This window comes from Labeo rohita, chromosome 13, assembly GCF_022985175.1.
Source record: "Labeo rohita strain BAU-BD-2019 chromosome 13, IGBB_LRoh.1.0, whole genome shotgun sequence".
Lineage (NCBI taxonomy): Eukaryota > Metazoa > Chordata > Actinopteri > Cypriniformes > Cyprinidae > Labeo > Labeo rohita.
The window spans coordinates 13,678,853-13,706,589 of record NC_066881.1 but is presented as its reverse complement, the minus strand read 5'-3'; the positions used below and the strand labels follow the sequence as shown (position 1 = coordinate 13,706,589).

Here is a 27,737-nt window from a genome sequence, read left to right as displayed (position 1 = left end):
TTCTTTCAGCAATTAGGCTTTTTCCAGTGCGATTAAAGATTGAACAGCAAGACTGCTTTTTTCTGTATCTTTATTGTTCTGCTCAATATCACCTTTCAGGTTCTGAGGCCATTGAGTACTGTAGTTCATGGACTGCTGAAAATATATCTGAGCAAAACCAACATTACACTTGCATGATGAATCAGAAAATAATCTGTGAATTCATCACAAAGCTAGTATTTTCATGATCAGCTAACCAAAACAAAAAAACACCACTTTACAATATACTCTGAAGGGAAAAAAGAAAAAAAGAAGAAGAAAGGCAGGTTGCTGCAAGTTCACATCTGCATTGTGAAAGTGAGGGCCGATAGGGAGAGAAGACCGAGAGATATAATACAAAGAGGAAGCTGAGAAAAGCTGCGTGGCTTTGGTGGGTACTTACAATCCCTTTTAGCCAACATCACCCACAGTTCTCAGGTGGCTGGGTTACACAAGTACATGAACAATCTCAGTGTGTCTAAAGGAATTCACACAACGTGGCACGCTCGTCGCTCGCCACCAACACAACTCTATTGCTTCACACGTTAAGCCACAAAGAACGTCAAACTTGGGAAAAATAAAAAATATATATATATGAATTTATATATATTTCTCTCTATATATTCTATATTCTCTGAAACAGCAGGATTAAAAAGCTTTTGACAACCAATCAAGTGATAACCTGCAAAACGAAGCCGAGTCGAGTCCGAGGTTCTACCTAAAGGTCAGTCAGCGCACATGAAGAGGGAGGGAAGGTGCAAAAAGCCAACAAGCTTCAATCCTTTCCACGCAGGTTATGTAGTAACGAAGCAATTCTTTAAAACATGATCCACACGCATTCGTCAGTCAAATATATCCTCGATTAAACCCAGTGATGATCCGTAACCCCGTACCGGGGCAGCAGTGGTCTCACTTATAGCCAGGTTTATCAACTTTATCCTGGGCTCAGGGCATCCGCCATTAGCAAACCTCACTCGAATTCGCAGCCGACTTGAAAAGGCACCACAGCACGTACATGGGTCCATCCCGCAAAACATCCTCGGGTTCAAAATGAACGACCACAGCCACCACAAAAAAAAAGTGAGAAAAACAGTTTTTTTTTTTTTTTTATTGTAAGATGTGTATTTTGTTATTTTTGTGTTTGAGTTTGTTTTTAAAACTGGAACTCTGTTCTTTCCCTCATATATATTAGAAAAAAAAGTGTTTGTAATGCTTTTGGTTGTACTGTGTTTCCACTGTGTTGTGACTCTTGAAAGACTGTCCGTTGAATCTCTTGGTTTCACTGGAACAAAAGAAACATGACTGATGTCTTGTGTAGATAAGGGTGCTCCTTCCTCTGGTGGGACGACTACCACGGGTCTTCCAGGTCAGCACCGCTCTGCAGAGAAAGACCACACAGAGACCATCAGCTGGCAAAGGCATAAATCCTTGAAACAAATTAAATCATTATATACACTACCAGTCAAATGTTTGTAGTTAGATGCATTTCTTTCTTCTTTTACCTATCTATCTATCTTAAAATTTAAAAGTCAAAAGTTTATGAACAGTAAAAGTACAGCAAAAACAGTAACACTTTGAAATTGTTTTACTGTTTAAAATAACTTATATTTGAAATACATTTTAAAATGTAATTTATTCCTGTGATTTCGAACTGAATTACCATCATTATTCCAGTCACATGATCCTTCAGAAATCATTCTAATATTCTGATTGAAACTTTTATTATAATGATGTTGAAAACAGCCAAGTAGATTTTTTTTTAGGTTTCTTTGATGAATAGAAAGTTCAGAAGAACAGCATTACCTGAAACACAAATCTTTTGTACCACTATAAATGTCTTTATCATCTTTTGATCAGTGTAAAGCATTCCTGCTAAATAAAAGTATTAATTTCTAATTTCTTTCTCAAACAAAAAAAAAAATTGAATGGTATAATGTTACAAAAGCTTTTTATTTCAGATAAATGCTTCATGTGACACTGAAGACTGGGGTAATGATGCTGAAAATTTAGATTTGATCACAGTAATAAATTACACTTTAAAATATATTCAAATAGAAATGTAAAAATATTTCATAATTTTACTGTTTTGCTGCACATTGAAATAAATGCAGGAGAAGAGAAAAATAAAATAAACATCTTAAAACTTTTGACTGGTAATCTGTATTTACTTATAAATGTATTTATTTATTAAGATGCACAATTGTTTTCTTTCCTGATAATAAATGTTTCTTGACCTGCAAATCAGCATATTAACATGATTTCTGAAGAATCATTGCATAAAGATGCACATTACACAAGAATCTAATTTAAATGTTAAATTAAAAATTCCCCCAACCTCCTGCATCCAAAGATCTGTAGACTAGCTACCAGTGACAGTTTAAGCTAAAATCTCTTAAGCTAAATTAACTTAAAAAAGGGGTAAAAAGTATAACAAAAAGCACTTGGACAGTGAGAAAACTTAATACAATTGCCCCTGGTCTCCCAAACTCCATTACAGCTAACTCTTACAGTGATTAGTGAACCTTAAAACCAGAATTGTGAAGTTCTTGTTTCTTTGTCTAATATTTTATTTGCAGAAGTAAAACTGTGATTTAATCATTTCTTCACCTTAGATCAAAAAATTAATTATTGTGTAAAGCATAGACACAATTCAGAGAAGGCAATGGAATAATCACATTCTGCATTTTTGATTTGATGTTTTTTCTTCTACCATTACATAATTTCCTACTCTTACTTCCCAGCAGCCAAAGTTACACATCTGCATCACAGAGGAAAAAAAAATGCATGTGCAAAGCATCAACATGAAATATTGTGGAAAAATTGATCCAGACCCTTGTAAAATGGCTGATTAGAGGTTAGCGAGTAATGTTTTTGGTCTCTGATATGATTACTTTTCAAGGACGCATCTAGCCATTTCTTGACACAGAACATCCAAGTGCAGGATTTGAAATGAAATACAAGTTAAACAAGTCATCTGAATTCATTGACAGGAACACTGTTGCTTTGGTAATGTAAAACACAAATAAAGAAGTGAATAATCTACAGTGCTTGAATGTTTAACAGGTATAGTATAATATAACTATACTTTGACAGTTTGGTCACAATGCAAACCGCATAAAGCAAACATGGAAAGCCACAAACCAGCAGTTAATAACAGAAAATTCCCTACTGACGCATCAGTGCATATGGGGTAGATTATGAGAGCTTCTGCTACAAATGTTTAAACAAACTTAAGCCACTCTTTCTGCAGAAAACATTAGTATCAATTATTAATCAACTTACCAAATAAAACAGCTGGGCTGCATTAATCAAAGGGTGAACACATACATCATTAGTTCTGTGAATGTGTAATATCCTCTTATTGTGCCTTTGTATGTTTGTTCTTGATATTGGTTTATACATTTTAATCAAGAATACTGTAGTCAATCAGAGCAGCTATATAACTGTTCCAGTAGTGAAAAACAGGTTATGGTACTTTAAAATGGAACTATTGACAAAAGGAGGAATGGATGGAGTATAAAGCTTACTACACATAATCACTAGCTATCACTGAGAAACAAGGATCTAGTCTACTCCTCACAACAAGCCAACAAAACACCACTCTCTGATGAGGGCTAGGGGTGTCAAAAGTACCAAGCTGATGTTTAAATGTATATAAATAATATAATAAATATAAATACATTTAAATAAAGCAAATCAAATTATTTGAAGTCAGTGCAAAGACATGAATAGACATGAACCGGGTGGCGCGTCTGCCGCAAATGCACGGTAATTGCATCAATCGCGTCTTCCACGCAAATTAAAAAAAATATTCAACTCGATCAGAAAACTCGCATGGCGCGGAAGTGTATCCAAAAATGTTTTTCGTTGTTTTATGAATTTATTTGTGCGAGTAATGCAACAAAACTTCCAAAGAGTATTCTAGAGCAAGTAACACAATACAAATATTCACTTCGCTTTTGGTGTCCACACACTAGGGGTCAACCAATGTTAAGTACACCGTTAACCGATATGTTGAGCTGATATGTATGCCTGGTGTAAAAAGTGAAAATGACGACAAAATAAACAATAACAAAGCTTTTAAATTTTATCAGCAAATCCGTTTTGAAAATGACCAATAACTAAAAAAAGCTTAATATTGGCGCCAATAATCGGTTGACCTTTACCACACACCATAACAGACTGGTATTAGGGTAATGAAACAGATCAAACCACAATACTGACAGGGAAAAAAGTTTTTTATTAGTTAAATTATGTTAACTTGAATAATTACTTGGAAAATCTAGACTTTCTTTGAGCTATACTTGAAAGTGACGATACTACTTAAAAGTTTGGGGTTGGTAAGACATCGTAATGTCTCATACTCACCAAAGCTGCAATTATTTGATGGAATTTTTTTTTTTTTTACAATTTAAATAAACTATTATAAAATATGATGTACTGCTGTGATGCAAACTCAATTTTTTCCAGCCAGAATTATTATGACTCCAGTCATATGATCCTTTAGAAATCAAACTAATATGCTGATTTTCCGCTCAATAAATGTTTTTAATGATTATCATTATTGCAAGTTTAATATTTTTGTGGAAACTATGATATATTTTCTCTGGATTTTTTGGAGAAAGCTCACATTTAAATGTACTTGAAAACTCTGAAAATTGTACTTTGTTGTAACATTGTAAATACACTACCAGTCAAAAGTTTTTGAACAGTACGATATTTAATGTTTTTTTTTTTTTTAAAGAAGTCTCTTCTGCTTACCAAGCCTGCGTTTATTTGATCTAAAGTACAGCAAAAACAATAAAATATAAAATATGTATAAAATATAAAATATATTTAATATTTAAAATAGCTGTTTTCTATTTGAATACATTTTAAAATGTAATTTATTCCTGTGATTTCAAAGCTGAATTTTTAGCATCATTACTCCAGTCTCATGATCCTTCAGAAATCATTCTAATATTTTTCAGGTTTCTTTGATGAATAGAAAGTTCAGAAGAACAGCATTTATCTGAAAGAGAAATATTTTGAAACATTATAAATGTCTTTATCATCACTTTTGATCAATTTAGAGCATCTTTGCTAAATAAAAATATTAATTTCTATAATGCCTTTAGCTAAATTTTGAGAATTTAGCTTTGATCACAGGAACACATTTAATTGTAAAATATATTCCTATAGAAAGCAGTTATAAAGCTTAAATAGTAAAAATATATAGATATTATAAATATAAAGACATTTTAAAGATATTTTCAAATTACAAAAGTACCATACAAGTAATGAAAGCACAAAAATAATTCTTACTGAGCTTTAAAAGCTAGTGCACTTTGTTTCAATTTAATCTGTTAATATATTAACTCAATATATTAAGTATTTTACTTAAATTAGTTTATGCTTTGGTATCAAAGTGGCATCAAGAATCCTAAAATGTCTCTGGCATTGTATCGATTACTGAGATTTTGGTATCGTGACAACCCTAATGACTAAAGAACACCATCTCTCTCTCCGAAGCACAAACACACACACAGACACACCAAGTATCTCTTGAACATCCAGTAGGGAAAAAGGGAACACTTGGATCAAAACTCCAGCTTTGTCCAACTGTTGTCCAGTCCAACACTTGAGAATGTGTCACACTAACTAAACATACAAAACTAACTGACACATTCTTCTGGGGTGTTTGCCTCACACACACACAAACATTTGTTTTCACAGGTACGATGACAGGACAGGTAACCAAATGCAGAATTTACATCATGCAAACCCTAATGCAGTTTCACCAGATTACATGTTGAGTACTGATATCATCATCATCATCATGAGACATGGCTGAAGAGTTCATAAAAAGCTAATGAAATAACATACTTGTGTGCTTACTAATCAAGTCTGATTGGGTCATGCTTACAGGCTGAGAGATCTCAGCTCATCTCGCTGATGGGATGTATTAGGAGTGTTTGTGATGTGGTGATCTCAACCGCTGTGCTTTGGAGCAAAGGATCATTTGAATGAGCTCATTACAGCTGTGATTTGAGCAGGATGTTTTACTCTCAGCAGTAAATAAATGAGCGAAGTAGGCGAGTGAGATGGAGAGAGCTAACACTCGGACTGAGAAAGTTGATGGATGTTAATACCAGGTATGGGTCAAGTGAGTGAGGTCCAGAACAAGGCAACGTCTCATGATGAGATGAGTCCAATAGGTCAAGGGGAAGTTAACATTTCTACATTTTCATGGAAAGACCAGGGGCTAAATCATACCAGAAGGTTCTAAACCTTTAAAAAAACAGACTCTATTCATACTCACACCATCCTCTTCTCTTTGGGGGTTCAATCGGTTGTACACTGCTTCAATAACACTGTGCCTGCGGAAAAAGACAACAACTGGAAAATTTGGAAAAAACAAATTCTGGGTGAACTGGTGTGTAGAGGTTATACATCAAGCTTCAAAGTCAAGATGGATTCTGGGTCAAGCGTAGTTGGGACTAAACCTGTAAACTTTGTGTTAGCATTCCAGATCTTTAAATATTACGTATGTTAACGTGTCTGTGCAGGTGTGAACCTCTGTGTGGTTTTTAACCATGATGTTTACGTACTTGCTGGCAAGGCCGCCCCCTGGTGGGAGATTGGGGATGCTTTCTTGGGACAGGCTGCTCATGACATGTGCCAGCTCAGGCACACCTTCTTCCCCTGCTTTCTCAATGAGCTCTGATTAGGAAACAAAAAGGATAAACCACAAGTTAAAGCCTGTTTGATTTCTCCATTTAATGGAACACTACAGAGTATGCAGGACAACTTGGTGTATACGTTAACTACTGTACATGTGTATGAAGAAATGAGCAATGCATTGCTGGTACTAGTGTACAGCATTGGTGTTAAATGGTAAGATATGAAATGGGAGATAAAGACAAAGAAAAAGACAACAGAGACACAGAGGCAAGAGTGAGACTCTAGAAGGAAAGCCTGTGGCCCAGTTGGGCTGCTCTGGGCCGCTCTGGGCCTGTTGCCAGTTAGATGTTCAGCCAGCACATTCCTCAACAGAGCAGCAGTGCCGACGACTCCCTCAGGCCCTCTCAGCACCCAGCCAAACATTACAACAACGTTAACCCAACCTTTGCCCAAAGCTCAAGGCCAAGAGTTTACATAACCCCCAAAACCCCACAAAACCAACAACCACTTGCCAGAATACGTCCAATGTACAATACAGCAAGGAAAGGCCAATAAAAAAAACTAGAAAGAAACAGTGTCAGGCTATCGGGAGATATTAAACTAGGAAAAGAAAAAGATTAAAAGGGGGTGGAGACAGGATAGCATGTTCAGAAGAAAAGAGGTGTGGGGGAAGGGGACATTTCTCTTGAACAAAATGACTATTTTTTGAAATGGATTCAATAATTCTTTTTAAATTACTTGTTTTTGAAACTGACTACACTGGTTGAACTATATGTTTGTTTCTTCCACAAACGCATGCAGCAAATCAAAAGAAAAGGGGTGTCATCGCTTAGATATGGATTGAGCACTGCTGCAGAAAAGTGGTGCAGGAAACATTGTTATAGGGCATCTTTTGATGATTTTTTTTTTAAAGAAAGGGCCCAAATTATGCAGCTGGGAGCACAATCAACTTCATTTTGTTGATTAAAGGGATAGTTCATCCAAAAATTAAAAATTACCCATGAGTTACCCACCCTCAAGCCATCCTAGATGTATATGACTTACTACTTTGAGACGAATACAATCAGAGTAAAAAATGTCCTGGTTCTTCCAAGCTATATAATGGCTGTTGAGATTATGAAGTCCAAAAAAAGTATGTCCATCCATCATTAAAAAAAAAGTGCTCCACATGGCTCTGGGGGGTCAATAAAGCTCTTCTGAAGTGAAATGACGTGTGTGTGTATGAAAAATCTCTCAATTATCATATTTAAAACTTTGTAATCTCTAGTTTCTGCTAACTGTTGTGTGTACGTTCGATGTAGTGTTGCACGATATACCAGTTTTAAAAAGTTATCGCGATACCCTGCTTTTAAAATTGGTACGATTTTGCATTTTACTAGTACAGACCACTTTAAGAATGTATTTTGATAAGAGACATAATTCCTCAGTAAATACACGGATAGAATCATGGGATCCAGTCATAAAAATGGAATTTTATAATGCAGAATATCACAGAATCCTGCAGGTTTTGCGTGTCTCTGTATGAATGAGTGTAGTTTTGTTTACTACACACACACTGAAGCGTGTTACACTGACTGTGTTTTCAGCCTCTGCCGCCTCAATATAGGAGTACAATAACACACGAAGATAATATTAAGGAATATTTACCAGAATAATTATTTACGAGAATTTATTTACCAGAAAATTGTAAACACACAACAGTGTTTCTAAATAAAATAAAAATAAATAAAATAATATATTAATTCTTTATAAAATCAAATTAATCTTCATAAAATAATTAGATATGCTTTTGATTATTAAAACTAATGAAATTATTTAAAAAGAATCCCCCACAAAAAAAGAATGGAAAACAGATTCATAGAATTTGATAAAAAATAAAAACTGAATTTGAGAAAAAAAATAAAACATTTCACAGGGCCTTAAAAATGTCATTTTTGTTCAACTTTTAATCCATTGCTGTTAAATTATGCAAGTTTCATGATTTCAATTAATTATAGATGCTTTCTGATTAATATATATATTTATTATAAACAAATAGAGTCTAGAAAAATTAAAACGGAAAAAAAAGAATTTGGAAAAATAAAACAGAATTTGGGAAGAAATAAAAAAAATAATAATAATTTGTGTCTTTGTTTTATTGTATTTGTCCTTTAGTTTGTTACTTGTATCTGTGTTCTTGTTATTAATAACAAAAATAAAACTTTTCCTGTTGTTCTGTTTTTGTTATACTATCGGTTCAGTAGTAGTGTCAAGATATTTCAGTCAGGTGTCGTATCGAAGTCAAAATTTTGGTATTGTGGCAACAGTAGTTCGATGACGTAGGAAGTAGGTGTAGCGTAAGCTCCGGTGAGGTGCAAAGAGACAAACGCAAAAGCGCAAAGAAAAAAAGCAAAACAAAACAACAGTCACGAATTAGAAGTACAATACAAGGATTTGTACAGAAAAATGTCTGTGGATTTCAAAATAGGCCAAGACTGGTAAACAAAACTTGGTTCTCGCAAGACTTTGTCATTATTTACCCCCCTGGAGCAATGTGAAGTACTTTTTCTGATGGATGGATGTGCTTTATTGGACTTCAAAATCTCAACACCCATTCCCTGTGATTAGCAAGGTTGGAAGAGCCAGGACATTTTTTAATTTAACTCTGATTGTATTCGTCTGAAAGAAGAAAGTCAAATACACCCAGGATGGCTTGAGGGTGAGTAAGTCATGGGGTAATTTACTATTTAATATAATAGAAACTAAAACAACTTTGAACACCATTTACTTTGTGTCTTCATTCAATTGTTTATTTGTTCTTTTGCATGCAAGAATGTTGAAATAATTTCGTCAGATGAATGAATGCTACCAAACCCGCGGTGCACAAACTAGGCATCATGTGGTGGGCCAGCAAGCTCTTCTATTTCTCACCTTCCACACGTGACTCAAGGAAATTGTCCAACTCAGCATCTCTCTTTACCGCCTCTTCTGACACCTGAGGTGCATTTGGCAAACAGACTAATACAATACTCATATTATCTCGACTTCCCTAAAGGAAAAAGAAAGAAGAAAAAAAGGAAATAATCTCATCCGAAGACAAAACATTCATTCTAGCATGTAAAAACCTGTGACAGAAGTGAGAATAAGGAACTGTACCTTATGTAGACAGGTATCCACAACCTCATTGCACACTCTCTCCAGGTCATCAGTCACCTCCAGCCTCGATCGCACAAAGGCACACAGCTCCTCGTTGCTCATCACATCCCAAATACCGTCACACGCCAGCACCACGAATTCATCCTCTGCATCTGACCGAGCGATTTCGAACACTTCAGGTTCCGGTGACACGAGCTGCTCTGTGGGCCCCTTGCCCTCTACACACTTGTAGTCATAGTCACCCAGCGCTCGGGACACAGCCAGCGATCCGTTAACCCTCTGGATCATCACAGAGCCACCTGCATTCTGTATGCGCTCCCTCTCCCGTGGGTCACAGGGCTTATGGTCCATCGTGGAGAAGCAGACGTGCGCGTTGCGGCACAGAAGGGCCCGCGAGTCCCCGCAGTTAATGAAGTACAGATGTTCTGGAGAGAGCAGCACAGCCACCGCGGTGGAGCCGCTGCGGTCCATGCCGTTTCGCAGGTCTGTGAAGCTGCGCATGTGCTCGTCGATCCTCAGGAATCCGGCGCGGATGCCCCTCTTCACAGCTTCTATGGCTGGCGTCTCAGGTGCCGGAGCTCCAGCCTTCCGCAGTTCATCTGCCGATCCCGCGGCGACGATATGTTCCAACAGGTGTTTGGAGCAGTAGTTTGCGACACGAGAGCCGGCGTGCCCGTCGTAGACGGCGAAGAAGGACCAGTCGTCCAGGCCGTGCGGCAGGCCTACGGCTGCAGTGTGCGCATCCTCCATCTCCACCCTCCATCCCTGCATGCTGCTGAGGCCAAAACGCAGGCCATTCCCTTCTCCGTGCGCATTGTATTTTTCCGTTTTGGGCTTATCTAAAAATGCGCCCATGGCTCAGCCCACAGTCTGCAGAGACAGAGAAACAACCATAGTTAATAGACAAGAAACATTAGACATGGAAAGTGGGTTTGCAACACAACACTGAAAAATCATTAAAAAGCTTCATTAAACCTAAAAATATATGATCTGCAGCTTAAATGCATAAGCTAACATTAAGCATCCCCTCACACTCCATCAACACTGTAAAGGCACACAAAGAGCAGCTTTAGACATGAAGTTTAAAATTCGAGGGGAAAAAACCCAGCACATACAGTCCAAAAACGCCCTCTCTGGAGTGAACACAAATGTGGAAGGTTTAGTCTTAGTGCTCAAAAGACGGATTTCTATTAACAACAAACTTAGAGTGAAATAAACAAGAAGAGATTCTTGGCCCTTAAGCCACAGAGTGGGCGTAGCTTCTGAAAATCAACAAACTGCAGCCTAGATAATCCAATTGCCTGTGTAGGGCTGCTTTACTGCTATAGCAGCATATCCTGCACTGCTATTCAAGTGTTAGCCACTGAAAAATAGATATTACATGGCTCTATGAGAGCAGTGTAGTGCTGCTTCATTGCTGAGGTGAATCAAAATATTTTTGTATATTGTGTTCTGTGCACGCCTCAAATGCTCCGCTCTCTACCCAAATTTAAAATGAATGATGATTTGATGGATAAACTCGTGGCTCGATTGGACTCGTCGTGTCAGAACAAGACATTTCGAGACTCACACCTGTAAGTAACTACGGTTGTCAATCCCAAAAGTGTGAACGTAGCCTATGGTCGGTTTTCCTTGGTCACTATTTACAAAGTCGGTAAGTGTATGATGCCTAGTGTTTTAAAAATCTGTTCAGATTTTAAAAGTCGTGTAGGCTTTAGGAAATGTGACCGATGTGATAAGCATGAGTTCTGGGACACCACGAGGCTGGTATAGAACTAAATATCAAAATCATGTTGAAAAGGTGAACTTCAGTGTTGTCCTCTTAATAAGTATAACAACTTTTTCGAAATAACCAAAAGTACATCAGCGCCGACGGCCTTGTGGGCAGCCTGCTGATGTGAGCCACAGTTGCACTTCCCGTGTCCCGTGTTTGATTCCCACCTCGTGGGCCTTTCCCGTTCCCACCTCCCTCTCCTCCCTCTCTCTCTCCCACTAGCTTCCTGTCAATCTTCACTGTGCTGTCTAGAAAAAAAAAAATGCAGAAAAATAATGAAATGTATCAAGAAAACAAATGTTTCTCATTAAATGATTAAAGAAAGTAAATTTGAACCAGTTGACAGAAAGAAGCTAAACAATTCAGATAATAAAATATCTAGAAATTTACAGTTATATTATTATACTATTTTTTTTTTTTTTGCCCTCATAGTTATAGATGTGAACCTGACTCATGATCACGGTTACATGTGATCTTCATCTCACCCATCTTTTCCTGTCTCTCTACGCGCAGGTATTTACTCTAGGTTTTTACTGGCCAATCACACAGAACATGTATTTGCATCTAAAATGCGAGACGCAACACTCAAGAATGGTTTTAAAAAAAGTGCAGCGCAGAATGCCTACTCCATGTTGCCACCAAATACAAAAGTTGCCAACCTGCTACTGTAAACAAAAGCTCACAACGCTTGCCCCGCCTCCGTGGTCTTCTGATTGGGCCACTGTTTTGAAACAGAGTAGCGCTGCATAAAAAAGGTTCTATTTATATTAACCTGACTCTGCTTATTACAACATACCACTCACATGCAAGGTCCTGCAGAAGATGCGAGCACAACGGTCATACAATTCCCATAGTACTGCAGTGTTAATTTCACTAAAACTAAGCTAAAATTAATATCGGATAATAAAAAGTATGACGAAATTTATGCCGCCTCTTCGTTAACAAGACGAGACGAGACGAGAATGTTATTTGAGGACTACCGGACATTGAAAATACATCCTATAGGCTAACTGTCCTCTTTCAAAATGTGCGCTTCCATCATTAGGTTGCAATTGGATAAGGGGCATTTGCATGTCTAGTTTCAGTATAGCAGCCGCAATGGAAAAATGGAAAGGCTACCAAAATGTGAACTTGCGATCTGAAACAATGGCCTCAGCACCTGAAGGGCTAGGGATAGAGTCACCAGATATCCAGTTTTCCCCGGTAGTCACAATTCACTGTCGATTAACTTAAAGTTAGCGAAGGCGGAATAGCACTGACAGACCAACACCAGAATTGTCCTTTCTTGTACAGGCTCCACTTCTTCTCAGTGCTCAGATGCATACACTGTAGTCCAAATGTCTATTATGTTGAGTATCTCACGTAAACTATGTAAGTTATGGCTTAAGTGAATGTAAACAGGTGGGTAAAAACTGAATGTGTCAATTTTACATGCATGTAAAATATATATATATTCGTTTATATATATATATTCGGCGCGTTTAGTCAATGAAGCCGGTACTTTGATTAGTAGTAAAGCTCCATCACATGCGTTCAGCTGGAGCGGCAAGTAATACACAAAGCCGTACATCACTGACAAGCTACGCCAAAAATCACGCTCAAAATCGAATTCGATTTAGCTTTACTACTAATCAAAGTACTGGCTTCATTGACTAAACGCGCCTCACGACATCGTGCGATTAATCGTTGCAGCCCTATATATATATATTAGGGCTGCAACGATTAATCGCACAATGTCGCACGATATATATATATATATATATAAAATTTATTCAAGTTTTCCCAAATTCAATCCTCGATTCAAATTTATCATAAGTATCTTTAATTTTTGTCTAAAGAATTAATTATTATTTTTGTTTGAAGATTAAAATAGCTATCAAAATAAATGCTGGTAACTTCAGTTTGACTAAAAGTAATGACTAAAAGCTGACAAAAATGTAATGACTTAAATGACTAAAATGTGACTAAGACTATTAAGCATTTTAGTCTCAAGATAAAGACTAAGACTAAATCCCTAGTGCTGTCATTCTTCTGTGACCGCTTATTCATTCACCACATTAGTAGTGTAACTGCAACTGAAGTGATTGCAGAGATTAAACTTCTCACCCAGCAGGAAGACAGGATTTGCTCTCCTCAGATGAACTGCCTGTTAAGACTCAAAGTCAAGCTGTGACATGTAGCTGTCTGGACTATTTCTACTTGCCAGATGAATCACACTAGACAGTGGACACACAAATCTAATCATATTTTTTAAATCAAAACAGAATTCTGTTTGGCTGTTGCTGAGATGAGGCACTCGGTTTCCGTGGTGAGAGTAACCGATACACGGAAGCTCCATTCACAACCTATGCAGCCATGCAAAAAACCACACACACGCTAAGAAACACGCCTGATTCAGTGAGGAAGAGATGCACCCAAGGATCTATTTACAGGATAGAGTGAAAGTGACCCTATTTACTCATGCTGTGGTGACCTCAGCATCACAGGTTTAATCCAACAGCGTTTGCAGAGTTCTGGAACTCGGAGCTCAGTCAGCCAACAGTGAAAGAAGGTCAGCCACGCTGCCAGAGCAGTCACACGACAGCTCTTTTTGTCCACAGGTTACAGCTTTGAGTCTCAGCAAACATTACATGAGTACACGAATGAATGTATAACAATTCGAGGTCCATTTGAAATGAGGACAGATAGCTTACTTGCACTGTGAAAATTTGACTACTGTTCTGCAAAGTAAGCAATTCAAGTACAAACTGAGCAAACTAACATGCAAGTATTGTTATTGCAGCAGAGCAAACAACCTTTTACAGTTTAAAACTTAAACAACATGCTGTTCTATGAATAAACACTCACTAATTTCATTGTTTTAAGCCTCACAAGCTTTTTAAACATTACACGGTAACAGCTCAAGCAAGCGTTCATTCAGTTCATGGAATTCAATCACTGATGCATAAGACTGATTCAGGCCAGTAATCCCCAAATATATGAGTTTTTTTTTTTATCAGTTCATTTAAAGAATCAGTCCTATTTTGTAATCAGACTACACTGGTGGCACTGCACGTTTGTATACAAGTAGTACTTCTCGCATTCAACTGAGTCTTTGGGCTTACAGCTAAAATATTTTATTTAGTTATGTAAAAATGTACATATGTGCACGGAACACCATCTGTATACATAGTAAACTGGCTACCCTGGTGAACTCTCACGGATTACAACTATCAGAGTAGATGTAAGCTGCTTTGGCCCCAGTAAGAACACTGCAAACACACATGAATAGATGCTGTTGTACAGTACAGCTCCATGTTAAAAATTAAAGTGTCAGTTGAAGTTAGGGATGATGTTTTGTTTTAAAGATTGCAATGTTAATGTGTCAATACAAAACATCAGGCAAAAGAGATTAACAATTACTACAACATTCAGATCTGTTAACTTTATTACCTTTTCTTTGGAGTAAGTGAAGTTAAATTTCAAGCTTAAGTTAAGCATTTAAGAAATGTCACAGGGGTTACGCAGAGATTAACAAAATAAGAAAAAAAAAAAAAATGGAACTTTATGTTGGAAAGGTTGCTGATCCCTGAAGCCTAAAGTATACTTCAGGTGTCTGTTTTACGATGATCCGCACAAGGTGAATGTTAAGATACAGAAGAGTTTCCTTGTGGTGGTAATGCATATATGTCGAACACGGTTGAATATACGTTGAAAGCTGTGCGGACATGAGCGTAAGATGGAGCATGGAAAATTAAGCATACCTGGACCTTGACAGACCACAAACTGAAAAAGTGCAGGTGCAAGGGCAAGTTTACAGTAGCAGAGCTCCAGAATGCGACCAAACCGGCATTTTTTCTGCCGGTGCAACTAAATTTTGTGAGCGGTCATACTGGTGTGACCACTGCATTGTTCAACTGATAAGCACTGCCATTTCTGTTGCGCATGAGAAACATCAAATGGCAAACAAAACAAAAGTGTAACAAAATGTATCATCTCGGACCGCAAAGCAATTTGTCTCAGCTCAGTTGATTTCGCGACACTGTTACTGTACAGTACTGCAAGACCCAGTGAGAAGCTTTTGAATTTGCCACAGAATGAATAAGGCTGCTGTGAGACCTAGTGAGAATCATTCAAATCCTGGCCAGAATTCTGTTATAAACAGCACTGACAGAAGACCAGTAGTAACTCCAACTGTAACCATGGTGTTTTGGCAGAAATAAGCTGTGTCCGAAATCGTTCACTCGTTCACTCATTCAATAATCCCTATATAGTGTATGCCAGTTAAGTAGACTATGTGAACGAAATGAAGTGAACGAATTCGGACTTGCAAAAAAACACATGCTTTTATATTACATGAACCTTATTTTAGAAAATAATATTAATAGCAATAACACTTAAAATGACTTTATATTGTAATTATACATACCTCTGCATATATTATTATTTTGTTTTGTAATGCTCATATGTTAATAATCATTTAATACTATTAAAATATTAACAAAAATAAATACACAGTAACACGTTCATGTGTATTTATTGTTTGTAGTATCTTGAAATTCTCCCGTGCAGCGTTTTGCACTCAGAAGATGCAAATGGTCAGAGCGCCCTCAGACAACCGTTAATTTTACATCAGAATGAAAACGCTACCAACTAACATTTTTAAATATCACCAAATTATCATCATTTTTGTAAATTAACAAAGATGCCACCTCAAATTAATTAGTAAAATATTAAACTCTTCGAGCTCGTCGGTTCTCCGCATTGTATTGTGGGAAGCAGTGCTTCACTTGAAATCAGAATGCATTGTGGGTAAAAAGTAGTGAATGACAGAATTCGGACAGCACTACAAAACGGCTGACACCCGATATAGTGCACTATATAGTGGATAGTGAGCAGTTTCAGACACAGCTATAGTCTAGAATGTTATTACATTATTTATTTCAGGATTTGTACAACCTTTTGAAAGAGAAATTGTAACTATTTCCAGCACTTTAAAGCCCCAAAATGATCCAATTTGTATGGTTTTTTTAATAGGATGACCAAAATATACTTTGTGGTAAACAAACGGCAACAGAAGAGCACTCATTGGCTTCTTAGTCATTCATTTCTATCTTTCCATTACATTATGAAATCATTATAAAAAAAATACCAAATGATCAAGAAAACATTTTGTCGGAGTTCTATAGTTTGTGTATGAAGTAAGAAAAGTCACAATGTGCCTTGAAAAACACAAACTTTTCTTAAGTTTGTGACTAAATCACAATCACTTAAGTTGTTGGTCAGTTCCATATAATGCCATAGAAGAATAATGGTACATTTAATAAGAGTAGAATAAATAAATTATCTATATAAAAATTGAATTTTGCACGTTACTGTTGTTAATAAAAGTACATTTTGTATGCTTCCCAACTGAAGCTTAGTGCTTAACTGTCAAATCTGTATAAACAAGAAATGAACATGTAATATTATTAGTAACTGCACTTACTAATGCAAAACAGTAGTTATTTTAGGATTAAATTATATTTTTAATACTCCCACACACCACCCCACGGCTGTACCAATTCTGCTCCTGGTGCACCATCTGTAGAACTTGGTCACACTGGTGCCACCACTCTCAAATGTCAGACTGGAGGGCTGAGTAATAAACTTTTACATGGTTTCTCTGTTGTACTGGGAGAATAGCAAATTTAGAAAAAAAAAATATATTAAAAAGTTTATAAGTTTGATCGGCTATCAGATGTTATTCTGTCAATTTTTAAAATGTAAAATCAGAAAACCAGTGAATTTGCCATCAACCCAGGCACAATTAAAAAAGACCTGCAAAAGTCCTACAGGTGCTAAAACAGACTTAAGTTAACTAACCACAAAAACACTTCTCACAGTTTCTGCCAAATATGTTCCGGGGAAATTTTCATATAACTACTGCTGTTGGTGATTCAAGGAAAATCCACTGAGTGATAGCAAAGTTGGAGAGTGTGTCCATGATTTTACATTTAAGGTGCTCGTGGGAACATTTTAATGACAAATTCTGCTATTCACCTTAATTTCTCAGTCTTGTGAAGTTAAACTATGGATCCGATCAGGAGTTTTATTACATGGTCTAGTTGACCTGACAAAAAGCAAAAGCGTCTGGATGACACATATATGGGATCCTGGTTTGTACCAGAGACCCCGCTATTGCTCAGCAAGCTGCAATCCAGTCATGTGGTATGCAATGATGTCACAGAACAGCATGTCTAAGCGTCTGAGCTGGCCACACCTCACGCCTACTGCACTATAAATAAACCCAGATAGGATTGCATGCAAACCCCCATCCACTTACCCAGATCCTGAGCCTTCAGCTAAGGCTCAACCTCTCAAGTTTTCATCAATGGGAAGCCAGGACCATGTTTACCATAAGAGCTCATATGTGTCTGAAGTATATACAGGTCATTCCATCCCAAAAAAAGGGAACTAAAAAGGGATGTTCTCACCCCCACTGAAATAAAAAAATATGAAGTGTTCTGCATACGCACTATACTTATAATACCTATATATTTATACCCCCTTAAAAAAAATAATCAGGGCTTAGACCTGAATCCTTCCCACTGTAAAATGTTTTTAACCCTTAAAGAATTAGTTCACTTCCAGAATAAAAATTTCCTGATAATTTACTCACCCCCATGCCATTCAAGACATTCATGTCTTTCTTTCTTCAGTCATAAAGAAATTAAGGTTTTTGAGGGAAAACAATCCAGGATTTTTCTCCATATAGTGGACTTCAATGGGAGCCAATGAGTTAAACGTCAAAATTGCATTTTCAATGCAGCATCAAAGGGCTCTACATGATTCCAGCTGAGGAATAAGGGTCTTATCTAGCGAAATGATCAGTCATTTTCTTAAAAGAATAAAAATGTATATATTTTTTTAACCCCAAATAGTCACTTGCACTAGTTAGACCTCACACGTTACATGGAAAGGTCATGTGTAATGTAGGTGAAAGTACTGACCAAGTGTTTACAAAGCGAATGCGCAAAGAAAGTCACACGCCCTTTACAAAAAGGGGTAAAACAACGATGTGGGACAAAGAACTAACCACACGTGACTTTTTTAATGTGATTGCGTGATGCATGAAGTCATAGACGCGCATTGCAGAGCTAGTGCAAGACAAGCATTAAAAAGGTTAAAAAGTACATACATTTGTATTTTTTTAAATAAAAAGATTGTTTTGCTAGCTAAGACCCTTATTCCTTGGCTGGGATCGTGTAGAGCCTTTTGAAGCTGCACTGAAACTGCAATTTGGACCTTCAACCTGCTGATCCCCACTGAAGGGCTCTATATGGAGAAGATCCTGGAATGTTTTCCTCAAAAGCTGTCATTTCTTTTCAACTGGAGAAAAAAAAAGACATGAACATCTTGGATTAAATTATCAGGAATTTTTTATTCTGGAAGTGAACTAAAGTACATACAAGAACATACAAAATGTTGTCTAAAGATCCGTTTTTGTTCCAAGGAGCCATGGATTTTCCTAAACTGAGATATTGAGGTTTTTGGACATTCCTGTATAGCCAAATTTGTTGTGGACCTTGAAACAAAGACAGCAGTTGTGGTTAAACCAAGTGAAATAAAACTACACTTGTAGTTTTGCAATACCAAAACATAAAAGTAATCACTCACAAAACAGGAAAATTAAAAACGGTCAAGTAACTTCTATTGGACCACTTGAGACAGATTAACCCATATAAAAGTACATTATAACTATATAATATACTTTCTTGAGCACTCTTATATAAACGATAGTGTTTCATTGGAAGCAGCTTGCAGCACCTGTGCCTTGACTCCAGATTAGCCATGCTTTGATCATGCGCTCTGTTTAGCATCACAGTAAATGAAAAAAGCCCAGATGATAATAACTCATTGCCTATGAATGTGCATTGAACCAGAGGGAACACTGTGCCAAAGCACTAAAACAAACAAATAAAACGCATCCTGTAGAGACAGGAAGTGGGCAAGACCTTTGAAGAGTGTTTCAATGTTGGGACCCAACAAAAGGAAAAGCAGCCTGGTCCTCATCAACTCTCCATTTCACACCACCTGCGCCCAACGGTGACTTTCATCCAACATCACCCACGTTCCTCATCATCATGAATCATGATATCTTCATTACAAACAGTAAAAAGGCATTGTGGCCAATGAATTTTAAAAGGTCAGCACTGACCAGGCCGTCACCCAGACAAGAGTGCATTTTCATAACAACTACCTCTTATCAAACAGGAATGAATCTAAAGCCTGACAACAGTCCTAGGCTGACTCCAGGAATTCTATTAATATCCCACATTAGCAGCTCGGTTCGCTAACATGGTGAGTCAGTTTGAGACCATAAAAATGATCCTTACCTGACCTAACGTTGGCCTGCATTCAAGAGTTACACATCCAGACGACAGGTTGCTCATACAAGATTTCCACATTCCAATGAAGTGAAGAGAGCAGTTCAACACACTCCTGAGATCTATGGCACTGCAATGATGTAACCATTGGACCACTGTCATATGTTCCGTTTCCATGCCTACAGTGCCTGGAGTGGCAGCTAAGAGTGGTTTCTATGGTAACAGAGAGCTTCAACAGGGCACTTCAGTGCATCTTTCCTGCGACCAGTCCCTTGGAATTGCAAGTACAGCGAGATACCTGACAAACAAAACTAACAGTGAATTTCATTCATTGAACTGAAACCAGGAGCAGCTGGCAAAGTGCAGCTTGGAGACGAAGAACATTGTGAGAGCATTACAATAACATGTGAACATATGCATTGCACGGCCCCATGCACACCATGTGCTTCTTGCATGTGAAATTTTAAAGGCTGGTGTATCAAATGTCACAGCCCCTAAACGGCCTGTGAGTTTTAAACTGCTGAACTGGCCTTGTGTTGTCTTGTTTATGGAGCCCTAAGGACAAACAAACTTATTACATCAATAAAAGAGCAGCTGCATCATTACCGCTGATTCACAGCTGAGCAAAACTTTGGATGTATTTTAAGACTCTGACAAGACCAGTGCCTCTAAACAATGACAAAATCTATTACCTAATAACAACAGAGAAGAACAGACCATTTCATGTACTTGGGTATCCTTAATTCGGTGGACAAAAGTAAAGAATGTTCCCCCAAAGATGTCCAAATGTAAAAAAAAACATTGTCAACTCCACAGAAACTTTAAAGGTCAAAGATTCTGTCAGTTGTCTATAAAAGTAAAGGCACTCCTCTGCTACCCGAAACACTCATTCACATTAAGGATGAGTACTATAAATAACCGTTCTAATTCCATGAGAATCGGGAAGTGCACTTCACATCTATGACAATAACGTCACAGAGGAATGATATAGCTGGAATCACTTTCAGAGCATTTTTTCCAGCTTATGAACAATAACAGCCAATCAGAATCCACTCAACTTCAAAAAGCTTGAGTATTTCAAGTGGCAGACAACACAACTGCATCACATGATCATAATAAAACATTATTGTATGTTGGTGTGTATGCTAATATAGTTATCGCTGCAGTTATCTTTATAGTAATTTTTTTTTTTGTGAACAGGCCTTAAAGGGATAGTTCACCCAAAAATAAAAATTCCCCAATGATTTACTTTTTTCAGACGAATACAGTCAGAGTTATATTAAAAAAAATATCCTGGCTTTTCCCAGCTTTATAATGGCAGTGAACGGTGGAGACTTTAAAGACCAAAAAAAGTGCCCATATTCATCGTAAAAAGTACTCCACATGGTGGGTTAATAAAGGCCTCCTGAAGAGAATCGATGCATTTGTCTAAGATAAATGGCTCTAGGAAAACAGCGAACAGTGAGCAATATGCATATTCAATATGAATATTGGCATGTAGATGTCTTCAAGCTAGGACTTCTATCAAACATATTAAGTTTGATGCAGATTGAACATGGTATGTTTGAGTTAGTGTAAAACATGAGATATCCTGTCTCCAAAAGATTATAACTGAATATTAGCCTTTAGATGTGTTTAGGACAGGACTCAAACGTGTTAAGTTTGGGGCAGATCGGACATTGTACAGCTGAGTTACAACAACAACTTTTCCCATGGCAAAACACTGAACTTTAACGAAAACTCAAGATCTTCACAATTTAATGTCACAAAGGGCTTTACATTACACTGATCAAATTTGGTGTTGATCTGACTAAATCTCTAGAAGGAGTTTGTTTAAATACAACGCATGAAAATGGCAAAAGCGGCACAAAACTTCACAAAACATGAGTTTTCAGACTTCCTACCAGGGTACTTTTTTTGTAGGTATTGGTGTGTTACGTGTGTCTACCAAATTTTGTACATGCATTTCAACATAGCTTGAGGGGCACTTAGTTGAAATTGTACAGGTGGCACTATCGAGCCATTTTGTCACACCCACTTCTGAACCCTATATTAGATGTAAATATTCACCACTTTCATGAGTTTCACGAGATTTCAAGCATGTTTAGGCCCTCAAAAATGTGATTAATTTTGTAGAAGAAGAAACTAAGCAATTCCAATAGGGTCCTCCCACCACCGGTGCTCAGGCCCTAAGTAGGATGGGCTTGAGGGTGAGTAAATCATGGAGTAACTTTCATTTTTGGGTGAACTATACCTTTAACTCACCATTTCAAAGAGAGTTTTCAATGCACCATGAGAATGCACTCACTTGTTCCACTGATTTTGATATTAACAAGCATGTTTTAAAAAAAGAAGAATTTTGACAAATATAGCATTTCTACAAAATACTATTCTAGGCTAACTTGATACTACAAATAAACACATCCAAAAATTTGTTCACAGACCTATAAATGTGATCCCACACTTAATTGAGGAGTCTTAGGTGAGGAATTAAAATTGATTAGGCAGCTCAGTTACCTACTGCCTTTCATTACCCAGCCAGGTCCCATCTCTCAAGCCTACAGGACTGCAACATTTCTACGGAGACCTTTTGCATTGGAATCAAAAAAGTAAATCAATTTGGCTTTTTGGTACAAGGTCATGTTAGATATGGATCCAAGAAGTACAACATGACTTTTAATGTAATCTTACTATCATTAATCAAAGAGTTTGCAAACATCAGCAGGTTCAGAGGGATTCAAGATAGTGGGGTTAACAAGTTAACTCAATTTGTTAATCCACTCATGAGACACATGCAGTACTTGATTAGCTACTGAGCAAAGGCTTTCAAGACAGATGGATCCAGCAAACAATGGTACTCCATCAAAGTCCATCTGATACAAGGTAAACCACAATCAAAGCTTAGCAACATTATATCTGTTGTTTTAAACACCTATAAAAGTTGAGTTCTCAAGTTTTATGAAGGAGTGCTCACATGTCAGTAGATGTGAATGAATTTTATCACATTCTGGGGGTGTGGCTTTAGGGTGGGGGGGAAACATATCCTGGTTACCACAGTCATTCACTGATTTCTATGACAAAATGAAAACAAACATTCCTATTAAAAAAAAAAAAATCTGAATGTTCATTTTGCGCTACATAAACATCTATTCGCTTTCAATATAGAATCACAAGGAAACATCATCAGTGGTAGTTATGTTCATACCCATTACTAGAAAAAAAGCAGACCAACTAAAGCCTCCCAATGACCAGCAAACCGCTCATAAACCATCCCTATTATCAGTGGCCAAGCACTCTATAAACTTTCCGGGTTATTTTAGGTCCTCACATCATCTGTGCCCTTGCCAATGTCTGTGTAAGGTGCTATTAGGGAATGAGGCAAGTGAAGACCTTTGCGTGATACATGGGTGGCAAGCTGCATAGCCTATTAACTAACGTGGAACACAAAGACCTACTCTAAAAGCCTTTTTGATGAAACCATCAGTTCACAGCAGGCAAAAGTCCAAAATCCTAGTGAAAAACAAACTTTACTGCTTGGGCAAACATGAAAGGAATTTTACTTTGACAAACATGGAGTGGCACTCATCAGTGGAAGTTTTATTCTACTACAGTTACGTGCAAAGACGACTGGCTAGAATCGCACTAGAAATTAAATCCCACTTATATTTTTTTTTTTTTCACTCAAACGGATAAAATTAAGCAAGACAATGTATTCAAAATCCTCCCAGAAAATGTCTGCTGGTTTCTATTTTGAGGCTGTGCATTCTTGATGACTGCAGCTCTGGCTAGAAGCTTGACAGTATTGCAATTATTAAGATATTAACCAGGTGTTGCACATCTTTAACATGCTTGAAGCCAAATAAAACACTGGCAATATTTAAATACTAGACTAATTTAATAAATCTAAAGGAGCTAATTTATCTTTATCTCTGAGATCAATCATTTATATCAAACTACACTGTTAGATTTGTTTTCCAGTTGCAGCCTACAACTGTTGGGGAGCCATGAAATGGAAAAATCCAGTAACTAAAAAAAGTAATTAATACAACCTCTTATTATTAAGCTATTGTTGGTGCTGTAGCCTGTTGACCTATTTAGCTTTTCCTATTATTTTGCAGACAGGTTATACTCCCCTTTTTGCCAACGTATACAGTCTTTCTCCCATACCACCAAATAAATTTATATCAGTTTTCAGTTTTTGCCAAAGTTGGCAAAAGTGCTGCATTTTTCAACTCCAACAGACCCTCATCCAGTGATCCTCTGACTGACAGATGGTCTATTAACTTCCACTGAGGAGAAACTTTATCATCATGCAGTCGCTGATCTCTGGAAGTCCATGTACAGTAGCTTCTGACTGTTTTTCACAAGTCAGCACTTGCTTACTAACATTCAGGCCCAAACAAATCAATCTAAGACTTAACAGTTAACAACACTATTCGTATATTTTCTAAATAACAAATGTCTCTATTTTATGTAAATGCATTTCCAAAAGTAAATGCAAACACTTAAATGAACTACTATTTAGGGTTGGACAATGTCTATCAAATTGGCATCGGACAATGTCTACAGTGAAACATCACGATGGACGACGACATCGTCGGGGGGGTTGGGTGTTTGGTGCCCGAAGCGTCAACCTATATTCAGAAAGGCATGGAAAATGCATTCTAACAAATAACGTGAGGTAATAAAGGAGGGTAAGCCACTAAAGATTGTCTGTTACATTACAGTAGCCTACATTAAATTTCACTTACTACATAAATAGAGTAAGAAGAGATGATGAGGATGATGGCGAATGATTTGCAGATCCTGAGCACCACTGACAAGCATCTAATCTTGTAAAATGTGTGGTAATAACTAACTGACGCTCTAGTTAACACAGAGCACGTTTGATCACGAATCTGGAAAGTGAAAGTAAAAAGCAATTGTGCATTTAGAAGCAGTTTCAATGCCCGCATATAAATAGCAGCTCCCAGATGCCCGCAATTGATAGTGCATTTACCCAACGATATAACTGCGAGAGAAAGTACAGAAATTACTCCCAGCTCGTATTTATTGTCTTTAGGGGTTTTCTTTCATTTTCTTTCTGAACACGTTGTTGGGATGCGGCGGGTCACGAGGGAGTTGGAATCACGATGCCGTCTCAACATCATGATGTCTATCAGCCATCGGCGACGGACGATAACATTGTCTATCGGCCCAACCCTACTACTACTGCTTGCTTATATATGTGATCAAGCCTTTGGTGATCTAAATTCATTCTATTTCAGTTGTATCATCACTTGCATAGCCAACTTTATATAGAGAGCTGTGTGAAAATTACGTTTACATTTTGTTACATCTTGTTACAATATAAACAATCAAGAACTTGAGATTTGCCATATAGTATACATTGCCTTATGTGTGTAAAATTTACACTACTAGTCAAAAGTCTTTTCTGCTCACCAAGCCTCCATTTATTTGATGCAAAGCACAGGCAACAGTATGATAAATATTTTTACTATTTAAAATAACTGTTTTCTATTTGCATATATTTTAAAATATAATTTATTCCTGTGATTATAAAACTGAATTTTTAGAAAATTTAAATTATATTATTATATTATTATTATCATTATGTTGAAAACACCCGAGTAGAATTTTTTCAGGTCTCTTTGATGAATGTAATGTTCAGAAAAAGAGCATTTATCTGAAATAGAAATCTTTTGCAACATTATAAATGATTAAGTTAAGGCACTCTTGCTAAATAAAAGTATTACTTTCTATAATTTCTTCGCAAAAAAAAAAAAAAAAAAAAAAAACAATTTACTGACCCCAAGCTTTTAAAACGTTTTTTTTATTCCAGATAAATGCTGATCTTTGGATCTTTCTATTCATCAAAGAATGTACTCAACCGTTTTAAAAATTGATAATAATGATAATAATAATAATAATAAAAATGCTGTTGTGGAACAACAAATCTGCATTTTAGAATGATTTCTTAAGGATCATATGACAGTGAAGACTGGAGTAATGATGAAAACTTAGCTTTGAACATAGGAAAAAATTAAACTTGAATATATATTTAAATAGAAAACAGTTATTTTAAATAGTAAAAATATTTCACAATATTACTGCTTTTGCTGTATTTTGGACCAAATAAATGCATGCTTAATGAACAGAAGAGAATTCTTTAAAAAACATTAAAAATCTTTACTACTCTGACTAGTAGTGTAAGTATGTGAGTAAAGTTGGATACTGAGAGCTGTGCGATAATAAAGTTTAAATTAACCCTTCGCCATAAGTAAAATCCACCGCTACAAACACACAGCACAAGAACAAGCACAGAACAAGCAGCTGGCTGTGTAATGTGAAAGTCTTATTCATTTTTATTTATCTGTTAATTCTTTGTACAGTAAATTACAACTACATAATGCTTAAAATGCACAACTTTGTCCAAATAATTTAGACATTTTAAAGTACCACAATTTCTAAATCCTGCTTTAACTAAAAAGGCTGACCTGGCAAATGTTGTTGATCTATATTTATTATAACAATCACCTCTAGATGCCTACACAGTCATCATAGTAACAGAAAGGGTTCTTTTTTTTTTTTTTTTTTATTTGTGCCATGAAGTTACCATCAGCTAATTTTAATCGCATTTATAACCACCAGGGTCAGAAATGAACCAGGGTTTGAAGCAAAAATCATAACAGCAACAAAAATGTCATTAAGAATCCAAGGCTTCAGTGGCTATTAATAATAATAACAACAACATGCACATTTTGCATGTGATATCTAATAATATATCCCATATATTAGGAGAAAATGTTCATTCAATTTATAATAACTAAATATTTGACCTGACATTATGTATATGTTTAGGATAAACGCTTCATTAAATTAAAAAGTTAATTTCTGACATTGATGACCAGCTAACATGGGCTTGTTTTATGCACTGACTGGGGGTAAACTGATTTATAGATCTGTATTTACATTTTATAAAAATAAAAACAACCAATATTACTCCCGAGTAATTAAATGTCAGGACTGTTGTTGTCTTTGGAAAGAGTGTTTACTGCAGGAATTAATGTGATTGGTATCAAAACCAATTAAGCTACCAACGTAGTCAGCATTAAAGGCACATCATAACGTTCAAATTCAACACCTATTATAGTCAAAATGCTACACAGACTGGCAGCTCGTTAGGTTTGGAGATACATCTATTAACAGGTCTGTTTCCTAGGGCAGGCAGTAGTACAGGCAAGCGGTACTGGCCCTGAGTGCAGCAGTTACAAAACACGTCCAGCCCGGTACACAACGCTAGCCTGCTAGTTAGTCTGACAAATGTGGTGTAACTTACATTTTTTAAGTCGAAATTTCCCTTCCAGTAGACGCCACGTTCCAGGCGGCCGTCAAATGTGCCTTTCTGACGAGAACCCACTCGCTAAACATCTAAATATTTGGACCGTTGGTGATATTAGCTCGTTTCGACTAGCGCAGCTAAAGGTAAGACCAGCTAGCTGGCTAGCTAATGCGGTTAAATTCACACGGTCAGGTCTGCCCTCAACGGCTCTCGTCTGGGATTACGAGCTGTAACAAACATCTTTGACATGCTGTTTCACTTCGGCTCAACGAAAAAATAAGTGCGACCTGACTGTTGGTCATCTGAGTTGAATTCCGAGCCGTGTTAGCGTTTCTAGCTACATGTTAGAGACAGGTGACGTGCACTACTCAGTGCCATTGACGGCCGCGCGCTTGGCTTCTGTGTGATGGGAGGGGCCATCGCCTCTATGATTGACATCATTGGCCGAGAACTGCGT

General features: G+C 37.0%; 1 protein-coding gene across 2 annotated transcripts; it reads right to left on the bottom strand.

The window, feature by feature from the left end:
* Positions 1 to 53: 53 nt before the first annotated feature.
* ppm1ba (protein phosphatase, Mg2+/Mn2+ dependent, 1Ba) lies at positions 54 to 27,680 on the bottom strand. Of its 2 annotated transcripts, none has more exons than XM_051125909.1 (6): positions 27,278 to 27,680; positions 9,817 to 10,686; positions 9,592 to 9,709; positions 6,609 to 6,720; positions 6,320 to 6,377; positions 54 to 1,396 (listed from the first exon to the last, which is right to left on the bottom strand). In XM_051125909.1, the coding sequence occupies exons 2-6, from the start codon at positions 10,669 to 10,671 to the stop codon at positions 1,367 to 1,369; spliced, it is 1,173 nt and encodes a 390-aa protein (XP_050981866.1). In that variant the 5' UTR covers positions 10,672 to 10,686; positions 27,278 to 27,680; the 3' UTR covers positions 54 to 1,366. The 2 variants fall into 2 exon arrangements, with proteins under 2 accessions (XP_050981866.1, XP_050981867.1); XM_051125910.1 differs by lacking the exon at positions 27,278 to 27,680 and adding an exon at positions 19,948 to 20,093.
* Between the last annotated feature and the right edge of the window lie 57 nt (positions 27,681 to 27,737).

What these genes read in the sequence shown, in the direction of transcription:
- ppm1ba (XM_051125909.1), bottom strand. Translation starts at nt 10,671, where the DNA reads ATGGGCGCATTTTTAGATAAGCCCAAAACGGAAAAATACAATGCGCAC. An exon ending in GGGGGCGGCCTTGCCAGCAA is followed by an intron (nt 6,378 to 6,608) that starts GTACGTAAACAT and finishes CTTTTTCCGCAG; the next exon opens with GCACAGTGTTATTGAAGCAG. An exon ending in CCCAAAGAGAAGAGGATGGT is followed by an intron (nt 1,397 to 6,319) that starts GTGAGTATGAAT and finishes CTTTCTCTGCAG; the next exon opens with AGCGGTGCTGACCTGGAAGA.